The sequence below is a fragment of the Arvicanthis niloticus genome, chromosome 26 (assembly GCF_011762505.2).
Source record: "Arvicanthis niloticus isolate mArvNil1 chromosome 26, mArvNil1.pat.X, whole genome shotgun sequence".
Taxonomy (NCBI): domain Eukaryota; kingdom Metazoa; phylum Chordata; class Mammalia; order Rodentia; family Muridae; genus Arvicanthis; species Arvicanthis niloticus.
The window spans coordinates 33602269-33620175 of NC_133434.1; the positions used below are offsets into that span (position 1 = coordinate 33602269).

General features: G+C 52.8%; 1 protein-coding gene and 1 long non-coding RNA gene across 6 annotated transcripts; one reads left to right on the forward strand and one right to left on the reverse strand.

Annotated features, from left to right (window-relative positions):
- Positions 1-932: 932 nt before the first annotated feature.
- On the reverse strand, positions 933-4160 carry LOC143439356 (uncharacterized). The gene is made up of 2 exons (XR_013107632.1): positions 1889-4160; positions 933-1512 (listed from the first exon to the last, which is right to left on the reverse strand). It is a non-coding gene; the product is annotated as an uncharacterized LOC143439356 (long non-coding RNA).
- A 439-nt stretch (positions 4161-4599) lies between these two features.
- Positions 4600-17907, forward strand: C26H15orf39 (chromosome 26 C15orf39 homolog). 5 transcript variants are annotated; one of them, XM_076925638.1, is made up of 3 exons: positions 4600-5109; positions 11841-14631; positions 16713-17907. In XM_076925638.1, the coding sequence occupies exons 2-3, from the start codon at positions 11892-11894 to the stop codon at positions 17078-17080; spliced, it is 3108 nt and encodes a 1035-aa protein (XP_076781753.1). In that variant the 5' UTR covers positions 4600-5109; positions 11841-11891; the 3' UTR covers positions 17081-17907. The 5 variants fall into 5 exon arrangements, with proteins under 5 accessions (XP_076781753.1, XP_076781752.1, XP_076781751.1 ...); XM_076925637.1 differs by lacking the exon at positions 4600-5109 and adding an exon at positions 8572-8753; XM_076925636.1 differs by lacking the exon at positions 4600-5109 and adding an exon at positions 8923-9436.

Here is a 17907-nt window from a genome sequence, read left to right on the forward strand (position 1 = left end):
GAGACAAGTTCCAGGACCCTGTCTCAAAAAAAAAAAAAAAAATTAAACAAAGGCATGCTAAGACCATGCAAGTGTTAAAAAGCAAGGCGGACTTTCTATTTAGAGCTTAAGACCTAAATACCGGGAAATGTGGTTCTTTGTGTCTCTTACCTCAGCCACAGGACTGTGGTCCATAAAGACACAGGGTTATCTCTCTAGTCCAGAAATGGGGAGAAGTGCCCCCTCAAACTCTAGAAAGATTGAAGACTCTGAGTGTGATGTGTGGGTTAAGGGCTCAGAGAACCTCTTCTTGGTCTGTGAGTTTCTAAGCTGATGTAATGACAGGGAGTTTCGGAGGCCCCATGCCGAAACCTTTGACCATGACCCTGGTCATTGGCCTGCTGACCTTTCCCCCCTACCCCTCACCCCTCAGCAGCCACTCTGTTCTGCCAGTCCAGAGCCAAGCCCTTCTTGGATCTGGTTGCTAAGTAACCAACCCTAAGTGACAGAAACCCCAGCAGGCCACTAATGAGGGGACAGCAGCCAGCCTTAGGAAGACCTGAAAGACAGTTTCCCTGGCTTGCCCATGGTAGGAGGGGAGGTGCACTGGGACAAGGTGCATCTCAAGCTAAGAAGGAACTGGGCTGGCAACCCCCTTCAAACCTTTGAACTGGGGGGGTGGGGGGAAGCTTTCTGCCCAAACCACCATCCTGGAAATAGCTGTCTGCTCTTGCCAGGGGCACCTGGGCTGGGGGGAGGGGATCCCTGGAGAAAGATTTGGGACAGGGAAGAAAGGGATGGAGGGGGAACAGGACCTGAAGAGGGAGAGCTCCCACAACACTAATGGGGAAGGGTGTCGCCTCTCTCTCACTTTGGCTCCCCCTTCTCAATACACACTCCAGCTCCAGGCCAATGGCCTCCTGGTGGGGAGTGCAGGGCACAGGAGGCAGGTGGAACTCAGTCAGATTTTATTGGTTTTTTGTTTCTTTGTTTTCATCCTGGGTAGAGGTAGAAAGATGGAGGGGGGGGGGGGGGGATCTGTGAAGAGGAAGAAAACTTGCTGTTTTAGACCATCAGCCTCAGAAGATGTGGGTTGTAAACCTTCCTGCCTGATGCCCTGGGCATAGAAGTGGGCTGTCTGGGTCTCAGTTGCCCTGTATTGGCCTGAAGCTTGTTAGTATCTGAGAGGCTGAAGAGGGAATGCAGATTTCAGAAAAGTGTGGCCAGGTGGGCTTTTCTTGCCACTCCGCAAGACAGGAACTCACTCTGTAGTTCAGGGTCTCCTTGGAACTTATTGTATACCCAGGCTAGCTTTGAACTCGTGACTCTCCTGCTTCTTCAGTCTTTCAAGTGCTGGAATGAACAGGCTTGAGTTTTTCTGGCTTTCTTTGCTTGAAGATATGCAGAATGCTTCTGCATTAAATTGTGACTCCATAGCCTTGGCCGGGGTTGATCCTGTGCTGGCCATCGCATCCCAGCACTCAGACAGACTCCTGTCCTGGAGGAGGTCCCTTCCCGGGTCTCACTGGGGAGCTGGAAACCATTTGAGCACAAGGAGCTGATACTGAGATGGAAGCAGTTTTGGATCTATGTAGCTCCCCGCCCCCCAAAAAAGACAGTTCAAACCAGCCTAGAGATCAGGGACAGTATCCTGGAGGGGTCTAGACTTAGTTAACAAAGACTGACTAGAAGCCAAGGCGTGTAGGATTGCAATGAACTTTCCAGTTGGGTCCCTGGATCAGGCAGCCAGAGAGGGACAATGGAGGGGACAGGCAGATCTAAACTGGGGGCCACAGGAGATACTGAGACTGATAAGAGATTACACACACACACACACACACACACCCCGCCCTGTTTCCTGCAGGAGGCAGACTCCAGTTTGCCAGCGTGCCTTTGGAAAACAGCTTACCTCACTCAGTTGAGACCCCAGGCCCTAAGCCTCCTAAGCGCTGCACGGCTGCTCTCCCTAAGGTGCTCCGAGCTCAGGCTAATGGCGCCAGCAACACAACTTCAGGCAGTTTTTGCAGAGGGTTTTGGACCATCAGATGCACCCGAGCCTTCTCTCATGAGGGTTTGGAGTCCTGCAGTAATCCCAAGCGGGGAGATCCTACTCCTCCACTTATTGGCTCTGAGGAACAATGCCCCAGCCTCCACCATGCCCAGAGCAAGCGGCTCCCGGCTCACTGTGAACTCAGGAGTGAGGTCATCAGAGCTGTGGCATGTCATAATTCTGCCCTTTGGGCTGATGTGCAAACTGAAGTGAAGGTGTTGTTTAAGTCACACAATTCAGAAGGGCAAACCCAGTTCACTTGACTTTTGGGGGGTGGGGGAGAAGGGGTCTTCCCTGAACCCCTGGTCCTGCTACCTTAGCCCCCCAAGTGCTGGGATTACAGCCATCTGTCACCATGTACGACCATACCTGGTGAGTCTGCTTGCTTCTCAAATTCTTATTTTATCTGACTTAAGTGAGACACTATTAAGTGTCTGGCATAGAACCACCTCCATGCAGGAGCTCCTGGCCCCACCACCTACCAACACTGACATCTTTTCTGACAGGGGAAGGAAGAGGGATGAAAATGACAGGGCAGTGCTAATAATCTGGGTGGCCTCCCTGGAGGAGACAGTTTCTAGAGCTGGTACTCAGAAGTTTTTGGTTCCTCTGGTTTGCTGCCTGTTTGTAGGGTGGCTTCCATCACTACCTCTAGACCTTTGAGGAAGGGAAACCATTTGTTAACAGCAGGCATGACTTCATTAGTGGGAGGGGACGTTATTAATAACCGTAACATGACATGCTGCCGTTCAGGAAGCTGACCTTTCACCTTACCTTTCTATGGAGGAGTGGGGGGTGGGGTGGGGGGGTGGGGGTTGGGGAGAGGATAGGGGAAGGGCATGCACCCGGTTCAAGCCTATGTAGAACTGGGACAGGGGCAAAGTAGAACCCTCTTAGAACTTCTCTGTTCTAACTGTTCTCCTTTTGCATTGTGTGTGTGTGTTAGACAGATTGTTGCACTGTAGCCCAGACTGGCTGGAACTCACTGTGTAACCATTCTGTAGGTCCCTATCTCTTAGCCCTTTCTTTCTTTCTTTCTTTCTTTTTTTTTTTTTTTAATGTGCACCACCATACCTGGCCTTGTTCATGATTTTATTTTTTAAAGATTTAATGTGAGTACACTATCACTGTCTTCAGACACACCAGAAGAGAGCATCTGATCCCATTACAGATGGTTGTGAGCCACCATGTGGTTGCTGGGAATGGAACTCAGGACCTCTGGAAGAGCCGTCAGTGCTCCTGACCGCTGAGCCATCTCTCCAGCCCCTCTCTTAGCCTTCTGAGTGTCAGATTCCATGTGCCAGACTTCCGCTTTTCTACCCACCCACACCCACCCTGTGCCCACATGTTAAACTCTTCCCATTTCTGCTCCCACTCAGTGATTGTTCACCTTCCAGACAAAACATCACTATCTCTCCAAGGCCACGGTGTTAAGACTCATGGGGCCTCCCCAAGTCATCTGCTAGCGGTCCTGCATATGACCCTCAGGGCAGAGAGGGAAGGGCCAAAGCCAGCCAGAGACTTCAGGAATCCACAGTTGCCTGGCACTCCCCAGAGTCTCCTCTGGATGCTGGTACTGTAGCATACAGGCAGGTGGCTACTTGGTTCTTTTGTGCTGAGCAAGCTAAGGCCTGGGAGTTGCAAAGTGGCTCTAGTCCTCTATACTATGCCCTTTCTTTGGTGATCCAGGGTGTTTACATGATGTCAAAAGGAATAGACAGGCTGATTAGAGGGACAGGCTGTCTTTATGTTAACGAATTGAGACAAAATATCGGGGCTGCAGTCTTAGCTGGGCCCTAGGGTCTTGCAGGCTCATCCTGGCATGATGGGGGCCCTCCTTGGGCCTACAACCTGAGTTCGAGACCATAGGAGCCAAGGGCACTGTCTTCCCAAGTCACTCCTAACAGCATGTCAGGAGTGGGACCAGATGCTACACAGAAGGGGAGTGGGGGAAGGGTAGTTAGTGATGTGCGGTAGGAAACAACATCCCCTTGAGTAAAGGCTGAGACTGTCAGATTTGGCTTGACCTGTGGGGAGCCTACAGAAGGCGGCTATCATCCTTGCAGCCATTTTTTTTTTTTTTTTTTTTTTTTTTTTTTTTTTTTTTTTGGAGACAGGGTTTCTCTGTATAGCTCTGGCTGTCCTGGAACTCACTCTGTAGACAAGGCTGGCCTCGAACTCAGAAATCCGCCTGCCTCTGCCTCCCAAGTGCTGGGATTAAAGGCGTGCGCCACCACTGCCCCACCCTTGCAGCCATCTTGAGCCATATACCCTGACAAGAGACTTGTTTTCTACAACAGCTGAGCACACTCTGATAACATCTTGTTTTAGATACCCAGGATTTTCCCTTGGGTGTGTGTGACTTAAAGGTGTGACTTAGAGCTGGGCAGTGGTGGCACACGCCTTTAATCCCAGCACTTGGGAGGCAGAGGCAGGTGGATTTCTGAGTTCAAGGCCAGCCTGGTCTACAGAGTGAGTTCCAGAACAACCTGGACTACACAGAGAAACTCTGTCTCGAAAAAACAAAAACAAACAAACAAAAAAAAGGTGTGACTTAGAGAGAGACTTAAAGGCGTGACTTAAGAAGTGAGACTTATAAAAGGTGAGAGGCAGACAGAAGAGGGGACTGGGAACTTGGAACTTGGAGGCACTAGGGACTAGGAACTAGGCACTAGGAACTCGAGACTTGGGATTTGGACTAGGAACAAGGGACTTGGAAAGAGAGAAGAAGAGAGACTGAAGAATAAACGGGACTGAATCACACTCTGGTCTCCATTCTTCATGTCTGCCCTCACTCTCTTTCTTGCTGAACCCTGACCCGAGGACCAGAGCAGCAGTATGAGCCGGGACAATTTAGCCCCCAAAACTTGGGGCAGTGCAGGCTCTTAACAATTTTGGCCTGCAAGCTTTTGGCAGTGTGGGTTTCAACATTTGGCAGAGCGGTCCCCGACACTTTGGTGCCCAACTTGGGGCAGCAAGAATGAGAGACCCAGTGAGGGACCTTACTGGAAGAAAGATCTGCCAAAAATTCAGAAGTGAAACAAAGGTGATCACCTTGGGAATCTGCTGCTTTGAGAAAGGTAAGTCATGATGAAAATGGGGCAAGAAATAAGTCAGCCTGAACTCAACTCTGTTTTTATTTTGCTGTTTACTACTCATGTGTGTTGTCTGCTTTTGCTTTGTTCCTTAAATGCTATCGTTCATGTTCAAAATAAAAAGAAACGTATTTATCCAAAATTAGGATCTAAAATACAACCAAAGGTTGATGACGATTTGTCAGAGCCAGATTGTGCTGACCTAGAGGAAGAGGTGGCCGAACATTATGACCCCGAATGGCTCTCTTCCCAAAGATCCCCCCTCCCTATGCGCCTCTGCCTCCAAATGCTCCCGCAATGGAGATGGTGGTTATAGATCCCAGAAGGGAGTTACAGGAAAAAATATCCTTTCTTAAACAACAAATAGAGTTAGAAAAAGAGTATCAGGACTTAATTAGCTACAAAAATTAAAGACAAGGAAGATGTCTTGAGAGGTAAACTGAGAAAAGCTCCCAGCTCCTTGTGGTCCTTAACCCAGAGTCCAAAGGCAGTCCCTATCATCTAGCTTTAGATTAGCCACAGATCATCCAAAGAAAGGAGACGCTGAGGCTTTCCCTGTATCCAAGACCAGAAATGCTCAAGGGGTTGCTTGGAGACATCACACAGGGTTTAATTTTCAAATTATTAAGGAATTTTAAAAAATGAGCTGGGCAGTGGTGGCGCACACCTTTAATCCCAGCAGTTGGGAGGCAGAGGCAGGTGGATTTCTGAGTGCGAGGCCAGCCTGGTCTACAGAGTGAGTTCCAGGACAGCCAGGGCTACAACAGAGAAACCTTGTCTCGAAAAACCAAAAAAAAAAAAAAAAAAAAAAGTAGTATCACAATACGGTGCCACTGCTTCCTTTACTCTTGCAATTTTAGAGTCTGCCACAGAGGAGTGGCTGACTCCTGGCGATTGGAATATGTTAGTGAGAGCAGTTCTTAGTGATGGAGACTATCTTATTTGGCAATCAGAGTATCATGAGAATTGTAAACAAACAGCTAGGAGAAACATTCAGGCAGGCAATGGTTGGTCCTTTGATGCTTTAGTAGGAGAAGGGCAATTTGCTTCTAGTGATAACCAGATGCAATATGACCCAGGCTTATTTGCTCAAATTCAAAACGCAGCCATAAAGGGTTGTCGCAAACTCCCGGCAAAGGGAGACCCTGGTGCATCCTTAACAGCAGTCAGACAAGGACCTGATGAACGATTTTCTGATTTTGTTCATCCATTAATGACAACAGCAGGGAGGATTTTTGGTAATGCAGAGGCAGGAGTAGATTAGGTGAAACAACTTGCATATGAAAATGACAATCCTGCCTGCCAAGTGGCCATTAGACCCTACAGGCAAAAGACAGACCTTACGGGGTATATCTGACTCTGTTCTGACATAGGTCCTTCCTACCAACAGGGCTTAGCTATGGCAGCTGCCATGCAAGGACAATCAGTAAGAGATTTTTTTGGCTAGTAGAAACCAAAAGGCCTGTTTTAAATGTGGCAGGCCTAGACACTTTGCAAGAGATTTCGAGGCAGAAAATGAATTAACCCAGAGACAGCCCAGAAAACAGCCTGGGCTCTGCCTGCTTTGCAAACATGGAAGGCATTGGGCTAGTGAATGTAGGTCCAAAAGAGACGCACAAGGAAACACCCTTTCCCATAATCAGGGAAATGGGAACAGAGGCCAGCTCCAGGCCCCGAACCAACACAAGCTAAAACAGGCTTATGGAGCAGTCAGTTTTATACCAGGAAACAACAATCCCTTTCTGAACTTAGTCGAGCAACACCAGGAAGCGCAGGACTAGACCTCAGTTCTGCCACCCACACAGTATTAACCCCAGAGATGGGACCTCAGGCCTTACCCACTGGAGTGTTTGGACCGCTCTATCCAAATGTGTTTGGCCTGATAGTGGGAAGAAGTAGTACTACTATGCAGGGACTACAAATTTTTCTTGGAGTTATAGACAATGATTATCAAGGTGAGATGGCACAGGCAATTCAGAATACAGTCACCATTCCTACAGGAAGGAGGATAGCTCAACTATTGTTACTTCCATTGACCCAGAGCTGTCGGGGCACCTTTCTGATGTTAAAGTGTGTCAGTAAGATACAGAACTCAGGCAACCCAGACTTCTGTCCCAGCCTGCAGTGTGACTGGGAAAGCCCCAAACCTCAGACTCTCTCTATTTGTCTAGCCTCTATTTATAAAACAATCTTCCAGCTCTAATCCAAGAGACACACTCCCTTCTCCTTGAGTGACCTCACTTCCTCTTCCTAGTCCTACCTGAAGCCCAGCCCCTCCTCCTCAGCTCCAGCTGCTCCACACCTGTGCCCTCAGCCCTGCTTTGCTCTGACTCAGGCAGTCCTGACCTGCGCGTCAAGGTGGTATCCTGAGTGGTTTTACCCCATAAACTCATTTTGACCTGTATGGTGTTTACCTATTATTCTCCCTCACTGTGTGATGCTGCCTTGGCCTTTGGGCAGTCATGGAACTGCAGAGATCAGATTCCTTCCAAGAATGTGCTAGCGCGGGGCTCCACAAGCAGGAGGGCTAGAATCTAGGTGAACAGAGACAATGGGGTTTCCCAGCCCCTTTCTGCAACACATCATTTTGGCTGGGGATGCTTCATCCCATCAGCTTTCCAGGCTGCTCATGCTCCGACCGGTTCTGGTGAGGGACTTTTGCCAGAAAGGTTCAGATACTCAAGGGCCACTTGGCAACCCCTCCAGAGTCTCATTCCTGGTTCATTCCAGGTCATACAGCCCCACCAGGAGCTGAGATACACTTGTCTGTACTTTGAAGTCCTCCTTAACTTCCCTAATGCAACTTGTTTGTGGAGGAAGTCAGGGCTAACATTTTTATTGTCTTGCTAGGGCTGCGTGTGGTGGTCCATATCTCAGCACTCAGAAGGCAGAGGGTGGTGTGTCTCTATTGAGTTCAAGGCCAGCCTGGTCTACATAGAGAGTTCCCAGACAGCCACAGCTATATAGTGAGACCGTCTCAAACAAAAACAAAGCAAAAGCAAAATAAAAAAGGATCGCTAGGTAGGCCAGGCTCAGCAATCCCCCTGCCTCAGCCTCCCATATACCCCAATTTATGTGCCATACATCTTTTCGAAGCCCGGTGGCCCTATTTCTATGAGGCAGAATATCACTTTTACAAATGAGGAAACTGAAGCGCATCGAGCTTAAGTGGCAGGTCCAAGGTCACATGGCTAGAAAGTAGCCAGGAATGAATGATCTAAAGGAATGACTGAATGAGGGCTTACGATCGCTCTCGGGGCAGACGTTTGAGGAGCGCGGCGAGCGAAGGCGGTGCACAAAGCCAGAGGCCGGGTCGCGGGAAAGTTGGTTCCACTCAGGCCTTCTGCACGGGAGGGCCCAGGGGAGCGCAGGCTCCCAGAGGCACAGCCGGGTTCTGCCCCCACCCAACGGCCCGCCCCGCCCCCGCTCCGCCCCCGGCCCGCCCCGCCCGGGACCACAAACGGCGCCCGGCGGCAGCGCGAACGGCAGCGCGGAACGTCGCTCTGGGCTAGTTGCCTGCCGCGACTTCCCGCGCAAGGCCGGCCCGACAGGGACCCGCAGCCTAGGCGGCGCTGGAGGATGCCGCTGCTACTCCGGGTGGCGGCCGCTAGAAGCCTGCTGCACTAAAGGTAGGAGCTCGCCTACCCGGCGGGCGCGGAAACTTGGGCCGAGTTTGCGGGCGGCGCGTGGGCAAGGGGCGGGTGGCCCTGCCCCAGGGCGCCCCTACCGGCCGGGCCCCAGGACCGAGCCCGGGGACCGGGGCCCAGGTGCTGAGGCTCCAGGCGGTCATTCTACCGGGCCCGGTCGTACTGCTGCCCAGACTTTGCCAGGACTTGGATGCTCCCTGGGCCTGGTAGAGCCCCGGAGCCCCGGCAGTGCCTGGGCGTAAGAGCTGGCGAAGAGTCAGGCGGATCCCTCGGGCCTCTCGCGGGGCCAGGCTCACGCGGATTGCTGCGCGCCGATTCGGGGTGGGGGTTGGGATTGGTGGCGGCGGGCGCTGAGGTGCCGCGGGGCCGTGGACGAGCCCTGTTGGAACAGCACCGCCTGCGGTTTCCTAGCCACTGCTTGACTCACTCTCTGGCTGTAGCCCAGGCTGGCGGGATCGCCCTGAAGGAGGTGGCTGCCCGGACTTCGTCTGGACGTCCACCCCCCAACCCCCAATCCCCCAACCTTCTGGACCTCAGTGCAGTCTGCGGGCGTCGATCCGTGGGGTTCCCAGCGCGAACCTCCTGGCTTTTACACGTGTGCCTGAGCTAAGGAAGAGCGCAGTTGGGCGGCGGGGAGGCATGTGTTGCAGATTCGGGCCATGCATGTACGTGCAGGAACAGCTTTGCATGCGTGGCGGCGGTCTGTGTGTCAGCCTGCTGGGGTGCACGTGCGTTGCAGAGCCGCGGAGAGAGAGGCTTGGGGGACACCCGGAAGCCTGGTGGAGCGGTGGGGCGCCAGTTCCCTACTGAAGCCGGCTGGCTGAGAGCCACTGGCACGAGGGTCACGGGCGGGGCCGGGAGAGGGAAATTACTAGTGGAGCATCCAGAGACCCTTCTGAAACTGGGAAGCTTGGGCTGCTCCAGGTTGAGTGTCTAGAGAGCTCAGAGCCTCAGCTAGCAAAGTTTTTAGAAGACCAGTGTCTGTTAGAGCTGAGATGATGCCGGCCTAAACTTGGCTGGGATCGCGCTCCTCTTGAGGCCCCAAGGATGTGACGTGGAAATGGGAACAGATGGGCCCACGGAGTTGTCTGTCTCCCTCGTGGAAAAGCAGGAGCGTAGGCGCTTGACCCTGCCCAGGGTTCTGGCTGAGGTTAGAACTTATCCAAGAACTGGTAGAACTTGACGACATCTCCAAGTGCCCGAGGCTACCTTGGTTTCCAGAAACAAGGCACCTTCTTTTTGGCTACTCTCTCAGTGGGGGTAGCCTTCACTAAGGGAGTTTTCCATCATACTGACAGGGCATTACATTAGCTCCGCACCTTTCATAGTCTTGGGCTGCCTTTGTGGAACCTCACCCCTCCTACAAAGACTGCTTAGGGGTCCCAGGTGGCTGGTTCTCAGGAAGTCTCCAGGGCCAAAGGGCACGGGTTGGGCTGAGCCCTGGAGAGAAGGACTCTTGAGAGGGGTGGTTAGAACAGGTCCCAAGGGGCGTTGGTGGAGGTGAGACCAAAGCCAGCCCTTAATTAACCCAGACCTCCCCCAAGGATAGAGTGGGCTTGGTACCCTCTGAACCATGCAAGCCTTGTGGTTCACCGAGGCGGGTAGATCTCTGTTGAAGGCCGTTTTGGTCTGCGTGGTGGGTTCCAGGCTAGATAGAGATAAACAGTGAGACCCAGTGAGAAAATAAAGCAAAACCAAAACATATAAGCATAGAGCAGTACGGTGGGGCCTACCCTAGGCCATACTACTACTACCATCCTTTACGTTTTCTTGTCCCCTTGCTGGTCTGAGCCTCTATGGTCATTGGCTACTGTTCAGAAAGGAGGAGAAAGCTGGTCCCTGCATGCTGGTGACAGAAGTGTGTGACACTTGACCTGTGACCTACTCATAGGAATATTGATCCATTTACCCTTTTCTAAGCCAGTGGGAGTTTTAGGGGGTCGGAGTGCTCACTGGGGGAGGGAGAGGAGAGGAGAGCCATTGATAAACCCCAACCGAGAAGCCTCAGAAGGAGCCACCCATAAGTCATGCCTGTTTCTTCAAGAAAGTGCCTGTGATAACTGTGGACATTGGTCCTCGCCCTTCTTTGGACTTGCAAGCTCTGTGCCGTATTCTTCTCTTTCAAATAGAACCTAGATTGATTAAGTGAGAAAGGACAAAATGGGAAATGCACCAAGGAAAGAATGCCTGTGTATGTGTGGTTTTTCTCCCTGCACTTAGTCTGTCCATCACTAAAGTACTGTGGAAGTGGTTGCCAGCTAGGACTCCTGCTTCCCCCCTCCCCGGTCACCCCCTGCCCCTCTCCGTTTATCATGTGCACAAGGCCTGGAGATTAACACAGACACTTCCCTGAGCCAAGGACCTTCCTGTTGGCACCTCAGCACCATCTGCTGGTCAGCTTTGACCCTGCTGCTGAGCTGACCCTCTCAGCACTTGGGTTACCCAGACGCCTCTCAAGAGGGTCGGCCCTATCTATTCAAGACTAGTTTGGTTCTGGTTCTAGGGACCTGGCTTTGAAGTTTTGGGTTTTGGTAAGACAAGCAGGTCAATAAAATGTTAGAAGAAAGTAGAAGTTGTAGGCAGTGCTGGTTCCATGTCTTGGCAGTAGTTGGGGTTTCGTTTTGGTTTTTTGAGACCTGTGACATCTTGGAATAGGAACCAGTAGAGAAGGACAGCCCACTGCTTGTGCTATCCCTTTCATCAGTGACTTTGGGATAGTGACTTTCCTGGGAGGCAGTGCAGGAAGCCAAGACAACGGACACTCTAGCACTTCCCAGAACCCCAAGGGCTCGCATGTGGCTCCTAAACGACAATGAGAGCCCAACGAGATTAAAGGTGAGTGCCTTTCATCCCAGCACTCCGGAAGCAGAGGCAGGTGGATCTTTTGTGAGTTTTTGAGGCCAGCCTTGTACAACAACAACAAACCTATAACCAAAAACAAAAAGTAGGGTCAGAAACCTGTGCAAGTGTGGCTTGTGCACCTAGTTTGAGCTGAGTATTACTAAGGGCCAGAATCTTGGGTGGCAACAGGCCTGTGTTCTAACCATCTTTGCCTCTCCTCTTGACCAGGTCAGCAAGTCAAGCAGCAGGGTTTCAGGAGAGCTTGACACCTTCACAGTAATGGCAGAGAAGCGGCCCCTGGGGCCTCTGGGCCCTATGATGTACGGCAAGATGCCTCGCCTGGAGCCAGACACAGGGCCGGGACACAGCATGCCCCTCTCTGCTGGCAACCCGGACTCCTGCAATTACAAAGGTGCATACTTCTCATGCCCCATAGGGGGTACTTCCAAGGCAGGATCTGAGCGCTTGCCATCCTGGACCCCATATCCACCCTTGTATCCCACTGGTGTGGCAGGATCCCCACTCCGGGGTGACAACCTACTGACAAACTGCCTGCTCTACCGCCCCCCAACAGAAGGCTCTGAAAAGATACAAGACTCGAGTGAGCTCCTGCCCTTCGGTCCCCAGGCGCATGCGTACCCAGGTCCACCTCTGGCCGCACCGAAGCCAGTCTACCGCAGCCCTTTGTGTTACGGACTTTCCACTTGCCTTGGAGATGGGGGAACAAAGAGACCATTGGATGTTGACTGGACCCTGGTGACTGGGCCCCTGCTGCCTTCTGCTGACCCACCCTGTTCTCTAGCTACAGCTCCTGGCAAGGGCCAGTCCCTGGATGGGACGTTTTTGCATGGACTACCATCTGGGGGACCTGGCAAGGACTCTTCCCTGACTTTTTCCCCATGCCAGGCATTCTTGGAGAAGTATCGAACTATCCAAAGCACAGGTTTCCTGGCTTCCAAGTACACTGGTCCTTATTCTGGGGATCATAAGCAGACAGTATCTGAGGGGCCCTCCAGTCCTTGGACCCAGCTTGCCCAGCCCCTAGGACCACCTTGCCAGGATGCAGTGCCAGCCCACTACCCACTGCCTCCACCTCCACAGGCCTTGCCTTGCCCTCCATCTTGTCGTCACCCAGAAAAGCAGGGAAGCTATGGTTCTTTGCTCCCACTGACACCTCTGGGAACCCACAAGGGGGCTGCGTACCAAGCCGGGGGGCTGAGCAGCCCCTACTTGAGGCCACAGGCACCGCAGACTCCCTACATGCCCCCTGTTGGGATAGACAGTTATTCCTATTCCTCTGCACCCCTCCCAGCACCCTCACCAGGGCTCAAGCTGGAGCCCCCTCTTACCCCAAGGTGCCCACTGGACTTTGTCCCCCAAACTCTAGGTTTTCCTTATGCTAGGGATGACCTCTCTCTGTATGGGGCATCCCCCGGGCTTGGGGGAACACCACCTTCCCATTCCCAGAATAGTGTGCAGCCTGTGCCACAGCCCGGTGCCTTCCAGCGAACATGCCAGCCTTTGCCAGCCAGCCAGCCATGCTCTGAGCCCGTGAGACCTGCAGAGAAACCAACACCAGAAGCTCAAGAGAAGATGTGGCTGCCCAGCTGCAAGAAAGAGCAGCTCCAGCCCAGGCCCAGTGAGCGTCCTGGGGTACCTATTGTTATTCGGGACAGTCCAGTTCCCCGAACCTCACCAGCACTGCACCCCTGTGCCAAGGAGCGCCAGTCTCTTCCACAGAAGGATGCTAGGCCTCCCAGCTCTCCACCAATGCCTGTGATTGACAACGTTTTTAGTCTGGCCCCCTACCGTGACTACCTGGATGTACAGACACCGGAGCCCACAACTGAGCAGGACTCAGCTCCAGTCACCAGTAAGAGCCAAGACAAAGATTGCAAGGGGAACCTGCCTGTTCAGGATGGAGCCTCCATGGCTCACTGTTCTCTTCGTGAGGAGGTGGCTCTGGACTTGAGTGTGAAGAAGACGATGGCAGAGGGTGTCCCTGTCAAGGTTCCTAGTCCTGAGGGGCATGATAAGCCCAGTGAAGCTGTGGATGCACCAGGTATAGAAAACACAGTGTCAGGTCTGCCAGGCCTAAAAAAGATGGTCACAGAAATACCTGAAGTAACTGCAGAAGCCACACCAAGGACCAACTTCCACAGCTCTGTGGCCTTCATGTTCCGAAAATTCAAGATACTCCGTCCTGCACCCTTACCTGCAGCTATTGTCCCATCTCCCCCTACCTCGGCCCCTGCCCCTGCCCCTGCCCCTGTCCCTGCCCCTGCTCCTGCCCCTGCCCCTGCCCCTGCACAGCCTGCACCCAACCCCCCATCTATACCCATGGGACTACAGATTATCACTCAGCCTTTGCCAGTGGCATGCTTCAACCTGGCCCTGCCTAGCCCACCAGCCATAGCCGTGGCCTCCCCGGCCCCAGCCTCTGCTCCACCTCCGTCACCAGCTCCTGCTCCAGCCTCAGGCCCTGCTCCAGCCTCTGCTCAAGTTCCCACTGCAGCCCCAGCGGACTCCCCAGAACAGCACTTTACAGGGTTGCACACATCCCTCTGTGATGCCATCTCGGGCTCCGTGGCCCATTCTCCACCAGAGAAACTGCGGGAGTGGCTTGAGACAACTGGGCCATGGGGCCAGGCTGCCTGGCAGGACTGCCAGGGTGTTCAGGGGCTACTGGGCAAACTGCTGTCTCAGCTGCAGAAGTTCGTGTGCACACAGCGGTGCCCCTTCCCTCATGTAGTACGGGCTGGTGCCATCTTTGTACCCATCCATCTGGTGAAGGAGCGTCTCTTTCCAAAGCTGCCACCAGCCTCTGTGGACCATGTGCTGCAGGACCACCGTGTGGAACTACGGCCCACCACTCTGTCAGAGGAGCGTGCGCTGCGTGAACGTGCCCTACACGGCTGCACCTCACGCATGCTGAAGCTGCTGGCGCTGCGCCAGCTGCCTGACATCTACCCTGACCTGCTGGGCCTCCAATGGCACGACTGTGTCCGCCGCCAGCTGGGTGAGCATAGGGCAGCCCTGTAGCCACTGGAGCTGTGTGAACGCGTGGCAGGTGTGTGAGCTGCTTGTGTGGACGGTGGGCAGAGGGGCTGAGTGGTTCCAGGAATTTCGTTGGGGCACTGGGTGGGATTCCAGGGCGCTCGGGTTTCCCTTGCCCTTTTGAGATCTGTTTGCATGCAAATGTTCTTGCCTTCCCTCCTGGACGGTCCTCTGTCTCAGGGTTTCATTGCTGTGAAGAGAAGACCAAGACCAAGGCAACTCTTAAAAGAGAAACTTTTAATTGGGGCTGCCTTCAGTTTCAGGGGTTTATTGGTCCATGATCATTGAGGCAGGAAGGAAGCAGGGCAGTGTGCAGGCAGACCCGGTGCTGGAGACGGAGCTGAGAGTTCTACTTGATCTGCAGGCAGCAGAAGGGGACTGTGTGCCCCACTGGGCGTAGCTTGAGCATAGAAGACCTTTAAACCTGACCCCACAGTGACACACTTCTTACAAGGCCACACCTTCTAATAGTGCCCCTTCCTGTGGGCCAAGCATTCGGACACATGCATCTATGAGGGCCGTTCCTATTCAAACCGCCGCAGCCGCTTTCTCTATGTATGCCTTCTGTGTCTTGTTTATTCTGCTTCTGGGCCTTTGGCCAGGCTATGTTTTCTGTCTGAAAATTTCTCTTCGATGTCTTCCATCCGAGCTTTAACCTAAGTGATTACTCTGTGCTGCCTCTTGGCACCTGGGCCTCTACTGTACTCATCCAGTGTACAGGCCTCAGCTCTGCTTTGTTGTTTCACACCTGCAGTCTTCCCAGTCCTGGTGAAGCATCCTTGTTCACTTCCTGTGCCAGGATCTGGCAGAACCTCGTGGTTCTTCCCGCATGAACACTTAGCTTTAGATGTACGCCTTCTCTGCTCTCCTGCCACTTGCGTGCATTCTCCCATGATGCTCTGGACCACAGAACTATTTGGTTCTTTTTCCTCCACGATGATGCATTGCCCTGTTTCTTCACTTGCACTCTCATTTTGAAAGTACCTCATTCTATAACCCAGAGTATCTTCAAACCCATGGTGACACTGCCTCTCTAGTACCTGACTATGGTTATGTGTCACATGTTCAGCTTTGGAATCTGCTTTTTTTTTTTTTTTTTTTTTTTTTTTTTTAAAGTAAGTGTTCTAGAGGACACACACATGTCGCAGCCATGACAAGGAGAGGGTAGTGTAGCCTTTTCTGTGTTAGGAAACTGACTTCTTGGCCCTTTCTGGATTCTTCCTTGCCTGCTGTCACATGCTGGCCACCAGCCCCTCACCTGGCCAATTTTCTGAGCAATGTATTCTCTTTCCTTAACTAGCTGAGAACTTTGCTGTGGACAGCCTGGATCAGGGTGGAGGAAGCCTGAGGCAGAGTACTACCACGAAACAGGCCCTAGCTGGCCCACATTCTTGAGTCTTGTGGTATCTAGGGATAGAGAGTCAGGTCCCTTTTCCTCCTGGTCTTGACTGCTCGTTAGAAGTCTGGTCCTAGCAGTGATTAGGTTGGAGACCCTTGCTTCCCATTCCCTCCCTTGACCTATGAGGCCCCTAGAGAAGTTCTTCTCAGCCTGAGGGTCGTGACCACCTTGGAGGAGCAAATGGCCCTTTCCCAGGGTCACATGTCAGGTTTGCTCTTGTCTAGGCTCCTGTGATCTCCTGGCTTCCGTCTACACTGGTTTCACAGCAGCTTGGCTCCTGCCCTGGGGATTTTGTGACAGAAAGATAATGGTTCTTTTTGTTTGGCAGAGCCTTCTCTTTCCCCTCTTCAGTTTACTCAGTCAGCTATGTGGTGAGATGACCCAGCCAGTGTTTCCCATCCTGCAAGCCTCCTTTCCTTTCCTTACTTCCAGGCAGCCTCTTCTGAGCTGCGTCCCCAGCAGGTAGAGCTCTGGTGTCTCTTGGGTAGGAGCATGTCTTTAGCAAGCTCCCATTGTTCTGATCTGTGGGCTATCTGTGATGCTGCAACGCTGCCGGGCATGCAGGGCCACTGTTGTAGGTGACTTTGAGACGTTGGGACCTTGCAGTTTGGCTTTTGCAGTCTGACCGTGCTTTCCATTTGTAGGTGGCATTGACACTGAGGCCAGAACTTTATCCCCATCAGAACCCACGGTGACCAGAGATGAGCCAGAAAGCCAAGCCCTGGCTGGGAAGTTGCCAGCCCCCAAGGTCAAGAAGCCAGGGAGGAAGCCACCAACGCCTGGCCCTGAGAAGGCAGAGACAACCACTGGGGAAGGGTCCTGTAATCCCTCACCTAGCTCTGGTGCCAGCACCAGCCCACCAGGTCCCACCCTGAGAGCCCGCTTCCGCAACCTGTTAGAAACCGCCTGGCTCAACGGTGTGGCACTGCCTACTTGGGGCCACAAGGCCTCTGGAGCAGATCGGCCTTCGCCTCACCCCCAGCTCTTGGACAGCCAGACCCATCATTTGTAGAATTGTTACTAGTGCTGTTGGGGACCACTGTGTACCTGTCCTGACATCTAGCTGCCCAGGGCTAGAAGTGGATATGAGGCCAGGCTCACCTCACTGGACAGAGACTTCCTGAACTTTTAACTTGAGGATCTTTATTTGAAGTGATTCCTTCCCTTGAGAAGAAAACCTGTGGGCAATGGAGCCAACCCCACCTGGCCTTGAATCCTGACTGCTGTGTCCTGGGCAAACATTTCACCTCTCCTGAGCCCTTGTTCCCCATTTGTAGAATAAGACAACACAGCCTACCTCACAAGGGTTGTTGTGGGGATGATGTCTGAAATACAATTACCATGCTTTGGTTTGCTTCTTGCCCAGGATAGGCCTGTGACCTCCTCAGTCAGGCTGTGGAATAACAAGACTGAGGTTGGCAGAACCTTCTTGTCAAGTCTTCATGTGTCTTGGGACCCAGTTACTTAGTACCTTACGAGGTACAATGTGTATGACTCACGCGCTTCTGCTGGGCCACTGCAGCTGCAGGGACCTGGCCTGGGGCCTGAGGAGCCTAAGTCTGTTCTGGATTCATGTCCGTAACCTACCTGGGCTGCATCTCACACCCCTGTAGGGTTGTGTAGAGTTGTATGTGTCTAGAGCCAAGCAGCTACAGGGACTGGACCTGACAGGCTGTGTGAGCTCAATGTTGGGAGAAGTTCCAGACGGGGCACTCTCGGGGTTGCCTCCCTGCAGTGAGCTGAATTCAGCTGGTGGCTGAAAGTTCCTGTCTTATTTAAGGGTTTTGATGAGACTGGGCCCTGGGGAACAGATATTAAAGCATTTGGGTTGTTTTTGGA

What these genes read in the sequence shown, in the direction of transcription:
- C26H15orf39 (XM_076925635.1), top strand. Translation starts at nt 11,565, where the DNA reads ATGTGGCTCCTAAACGACAATGAGAGCCCAACGAGATTAAAG. An exon ending in AGAGCCCAACGAGATTAAAG is followed by an intron (nt 11,607 to 11,840) that starts GTGAGTGCCTTT and finishes CCTCTTGACCAG; the next exon opens with GTCAGCAAGTCAAGCAGCAG. An exon ending in CTGTGTCCGCCGCCAGCTGG is followed by an intron (nt 14,632 to 16,712) that starts GTGAGCATAGGG and finishes TTCCATTTGTAG; the next exon opens with GTGGCATTGACACTGAGGCC.